Source organism: Microtus ochrogaster, chromosome 10 (assembly GCF_000317375.1).
Source record: "Microtus ochrogaster isolate Prairie Vole_2 chromosome 10, MicOch1.0, whole genome shotgun sequence".
Taxonomy (NCBI): Eukaryota; Metazoa; Chordata; class Mammalia; order Rodentia; family Cricetidae; genus Microtus; species Microtus ochrogaster.
The window spans coordinates 47,288,644-47,294,212 of NC_022016.1; the positions used below are offsets into that span (position 1 = coordinate 47,288,644).

The window sequence follows — 5,569 nt, forward strand, 5'->3', positions numbered from 1 at the left end:
AAGAGCTAGTTCCAGGACAGGCTCCAAAACCACAGAGAAACCCTGTCTAGAAAAAAAAAAAAGAAAAAGAAATAGTAAATTAAAGAGTCTGGGATGTGGCTTGCCCAGCTCAAAGAAGGCCCTGTGTTTGATCTCCAGCATTGCATAAATCAGGCATGGTGGTGCACCCTATAAACACAGCAATTGGAAGGTAGAGGCAATAGGACCAGAAGCCAAAGGTCACCATCAGCTGCATAGCAAGTTCAAGAACAGTCTAGGCTACCTATTTCATGAATTCAATAGGTGTTAACCATCACACCACCACCACCATCACCACCACCACCACCATCAACTACCAGCACCATTACCACCACCACCACCACCACTACCACTACCACTGTGTTCATTGCCACCAGGATTGTACTGCTGTCTCCCCAGGAAACACCTTTCTCGTATGTACTGACAGCAGCCCTGTCCTGCCCCCACCCCAAGCAGTTCTGTCACTGTGGGCCACACTGTTGTAGGAGCTGGTTTAGGATCCTTACTCCCAGCTTCCCTTTTCTACCCCAGGGTTTTGCGGCACCTACTTCCGCTGTCGGAATAGTAGGTGTGTGCCCCGGAGCCTGCTGTGTGATGACAGGGACATGGACAACTGTGGTGACGGCAGTGACCAGGACTCCCAACCCCCAGCCAGCTGCAGAGGTCAGTGACGAGGGTTGCTCGGACCCCACTGCATAGCAAAGCGGAGAGGCTTGTTGGCCCTACTGCCCTTCTTCTGGATGGCAGGGCCTGAGTGGGGAGGTGGCATGGAGCAGGGAGGAGTGTGGCCACAATGGTAGTCAGGTTAGAGACCAAGGGGAGGGGTGAGAGCCAACGAAACAGGGAAGGGTCTAGTCCAGCTTATGACCTGAGACCTTGGGAACGAGGCTGTTCTTCACAGGACCTGAGGGAGGACCTCTCTCATTTATTTCAGTTAATTATTGCCAGCCATTCCAATGACATCTGGGGTATGGCGGATGCTTGAGTAACAATAGCTAACTGATTAAAATAGCAAATTTCATGACACCTTGGTTTCCTCATCAGAAGGGGATGGGGGTCGTGACACCTAACCTTGCAGGCACATCAACTGTGAGTACTGTCAGTTGAGTGTGCCACACAGAGTGTGACTCTTGCTGCACAGAAGCTGCTCACCCAGGTTGGTCTGTCCAGTGTCTTGAGAAGCAGCTCTAATTATAAGCCTGCTGAATAGGAGATCAGACCTCACCTCCAGCTGTGTGACCTTGGCCAGATGTTTTATCCCCTCTTTGTCCCTCATTTCCCTTATTCTAGCAGTGCGTTGTAGGCAGAGTTTCTCTGCGTCTCAGCAGATGCTCCCAAATAGCTGTTCAGAAGCTTATTAATTATAAATGCTCAGCCGATAGTTTAGGCTTATCTCCAGCCAGCTCTTACAACTTAAAATAATGCATTTCTAGTAATCTCTGTGCTGCCCAAGGCACGTTTATCTCATCTCTGAACTTCCCATGTGGCTTCTTTTGCATCTGGCTCATGACTCCCTGACTGAGCTCTTTCTTCTTCCCAGCATTCTCTCTGCCCCCCCAAATCCTGCCTAGCTATCGGCCCATCAACTTTTTATTGACAGCGAGAGCAACGCATCTTCACAGTGTACCGAAGGATTATTCCACGGCAGTGGGGATTGCAGAGGAGTCTCATGGGGCGTGACACCGCTGTGTCCTGTGAAGGGGCTCTCAGAGTGCTGTTACTCAAACAGGTCCTTCTCTGGTACCCACGCAGACCCTGAGAATGGAAGATGACAGTTCCAGGCCTCCGACTCTCCTCATGGCTCTTGGCTCTGCAGCCGAGAGGACCTCTCCAGCAAGCCTGGCACCCATCACACAAGAAGTGTTGGAAGGTAGCTGGCGTCTGGTGACAAACCTCTTACATTCTTCAACCAAAATCCCACTTGGCTCAGTTAGGAAAACGCTTGCTGCACAGAGTGAGAACTTGACTTTAGATCCCACTGCCTGAGTATAAAACTAGGCTCAGCGGGGTGGATCTGTAACCCCAGCCCTAAGAAAGCCAGTCTAGCCCAAAGGGCAAGCCTTGGGTTCAGTGGGAAAGACCTTGTCTCAGATGGCAAAGAAGACCTTGTCTCAGGTGGCAAAGAAGAGAGCGAGGCAAGGAAGCCTCCTGGGTTGGAGAAATGGCTCAGAGGCTAAGAGTGCATGCTACTTTTGCAGAGAACCTGAGTTTGGTTGCCAGCACACAGCTGGGCAGCTCACAACTGCCTGTAACTCCAGCTCCAGGAGAACTGATGCCTCTGGCTTCCAAGGACACCTGCATGCATGTGCAAATGCCCCCCCCCCCAACTAAAAATAAACCTTAAAAAAAAGAGGCTTGCTGGGCGTGGAGGACTATGCCTTTAATCCCAGCTTGGCCTCGAACTCACAGAGATCCACCTGCCTCTGCCTCCCGAGTGCTGGGATTAAAGGCTTGTGCCGCCACCACCCGGCAAAATAAATAAACCCTAGAAAATTAAGGAAAAAAAAAGATAAAAAAATGGAGGGCTGGTAAGGAGAAGTAAGCCTGGCAGGCTGACTTCAATCTACAGACTCCACATAGTCGTCCCTGGACCCTCAAACCCTCACCCCACCATAATATTAGTTGGGATACACATACACTCACACACACACACACACACACACACACACACACACACACACACACACGTCCCGGCTATGTGATGTGAGGACATTAGGTCTCCAGGTGGAAGCTCACTGGACTCTCATTCCTCCCACAGGTGCTTGGATCCGGTGGGTGGCTCTGGCCTCCTCGATACTGTTGACCTCCACTGGCCTCCTCTGGTGGTGCTGCTGCTGCCCGGGTTGGCTGGGTTGGCACCCAGGGGCTCACAGGCTCTGTCTCAGATGCTGCACATCTTACGATGCTTGCCACCTGTGTCCTGGTCGGGTGGCTCCTGGGGATCTGTGGCTGAACTGGCCAGCTCTCCAGAGCCAGGGAGGCCGTCCTTAAGGGGCTTTCTGGGGCCTGACAGGTCTGAGCTTCAAGCTCTGTTGACTGGCTGACTTGGAACAGGTCACTCGGTTCTTTGAGCCTCAGTCTGCCTCTCTGGGAAATAGGCTGAGTCCTGTTTCCCAAATAGGGCAAAAGTTGCAGAAAGCAGAGTAATCAGGCATGCTTTGCTCTTAGTTATCACTTATTGTCCAGCACAGTAGCTTCCATGCTGGGCTTTGCTCTGAGTGAATACCTTTTAGAAAACAACAGCTGGCTACCTTTGAAGTGGGCAGATGAACTCTAAACAGATGCTGTAGCATGAACAGCGAGGCCCAGGCGGGTAAATAACAGACTAAATATCACCACCTATGACCATGTCAGATCTAATCAGAACACACTGACACAGGGGGTCTCTCCAGGTCTGGGGATATAGTGCAGGACTTGTCTAGCATGCACAGAGCCCTGGGTTCTATCCCCCCAACACCTCATAAAGCTGGATATGGCAGTACACACCGGTCATCCCAGGACTCAGTAGGAAGAGGCGGGAGCATTGGTGTTCAAGGTCAACCTCAGCTACATAGCAAGTTCAAAGTCAGCTTGGTTACAGGAGACTCTAGTTAACACCAAACCCCCCTAACAAACAAAAACCCATATAAACAGACAATAACAAAAAATGAGGGCCTTGGAGAGGTGGTAGCTCAGTGCTTAAAAACACTTGCTGCCAGGGCTGGCGGTTCAGAGGTGAAGAGCACTAGCTGTTCTTACAGAGGACCCAGGTTTAATTCCCGGCACCCACATGATAGCTCTCTAGGTCTAGGGGATCTGATACCCTCACACAGACATATGTATAGGCAAAACACCAATGCACATAAAATAAAAGTAAATAAATAATTTTTTAAAAAGAATACTTGCTGTAGGGATTGGAGAGATTGTTTAGTGGTTAACAGCACTGACTGCTCTTCCAGAGGTCCTGAGTTCAATTCCTGGCAACCATCTCTAGTGGGATCTGATGCCCTCTTCTGGCATAAAGGTGCCCATGCAGATAGAGCACTCATACATAAAATAAATAAATAAATCTAAAAAAAAAAAGAATACTTGTTGAAGATCTGCATTCTCTTCTTGTCACCAACTTGGCAGCTCACAAACATCTGTAACTCCAGCCCCAAGCAATCTGACACTCTCTTCTGGCTTCCTTGGGCATTCGTACCAGGCATGCATGATACACACATATACACACACATGTATACACAGACACACATGCAGACAAAACCCTCATAAAAATAACTAAACCTAAAAATAAAGTTTTTTTTTAATGAGCCTATCAAAACCATATCAGAAAAACCAAGTTAGGTGTCAGTGAATCACACCTATAATTCCAGCACTTGAGATGTTGAGGTTGTCCTGAGTTTGCCAGCCTGGGCTACAGAATAACACCTTGTCCTAAAAGTACAAGAACAGGGGCTGGTTCCTGGCACGGTGGCACACACCTTTAATCTTAGCACTCAGGAGGCAGAGGAAGGCAGAGTTTGAGGTCAGCTTGGTCTACATATTGAGTTCTAGGACAGCCAGGGCTATACAGAGAAACCTTGTCTTGAAGAATCAAACCAGGGAAGGTGGCTTAGCGGTTGAGAACACTGGCTGCCCTTCCATAGGACCCAGGTTTGATTCCCAGCTCCCACATGGTGGTTCACAACGGTAATTCCAGCCTCAGGGGATCCGACATCTTCCAGCTTCTGCAGTTATTAGACACACAGGTGGTGCACAGAAGACACATGCAGACAAAACCCACATACGTGTAAAAGAAATAAAACTTAAAAATACAAAACAAGCCGGGCGGTGGTGGTGCACGCCTTTAATCCCAGCACTCGGGAGGCACAGGCAGGCGGATCTCTGTGAGTTCGAGGCCAGCCTGGTCTACAAGAGCTAGTTCCAGGACAGGAACCAAAAGCTAAGGAGAAACCCTGTCTCGAAAATCAAAACAAAACAAAACAAAACAAAACAAATGACCACAAAGGAAGAAAAACCAGGCCTATGAACCTACACTAATGGATGATGTAACCTCTTGCCCTGGATCGTATACAGGGAAGGACACTCAATGCAGGGGTACACTGGCCACCAGAAGTCAGTGGGTCCTAGATGGGACAGCGTCCTAATGTGGAGGCTTCAGTGCATCAGGGAGCAGGGTCCCCTGCTTGGCTTGTCTGAGCTGCTAACTGTTGGAAGCCAGCTCCTAGGCAACTGGGAATGCTCACTGGGCTGTTGGACTCAGCAGGGCCTCTCGGCAACTCTGCCTTTGTCTTCACTGGGGCCTCTACAAACCTTTCGCAGCTGATCTGTAACACAGCACACATGCACACATGTATATACACACAGATACACGAACAATGCTGTGACAAGTATCCTGAGATACCTGAGAAATAATATTAGTCGTTAGGATCAGAAGAAAATTATCTGACGTTGTCAAGGGCCATTTCTGTGAGTGACTTTGTAACCAATAATGACATAGCTTATGAATTTATTGTCTATTCAGTAAAACCTGATTTGTTGAAAGACATAATCTTTGTCTGAAGCATAGTGC

General features: G+C 49.0%; 1 protein-coding gene across 1 annotated transcript in view; it reads left to right on the plus strand.

Moving 5' to 3' along the window:
* The window catches only part of Ldlrad2 (low density lipoprotein receptor class A domain containing 2), a 6,343-nt gene extending 3,334 nt beyond the window's left edge, over positions 1-3,009 (plus strand). The window contains exons 3-5 of the mRNA XM_005353382.1: positions 550-681; positions 1,748-1,888; positions 2,777-3,009. Coding sequence (XP_005353439.1) covers positions 550-681; positions 1,748-1,888; positions 2,777-3,009 — 506 coding nt within the window. The remainder of the gene's footprint in view (positions 1-549; positions 682-1,747; positions 1,889-2,776) is intronic.
* Positions 3,010-5,569: the final 2,560 nt, after the last annotated feature.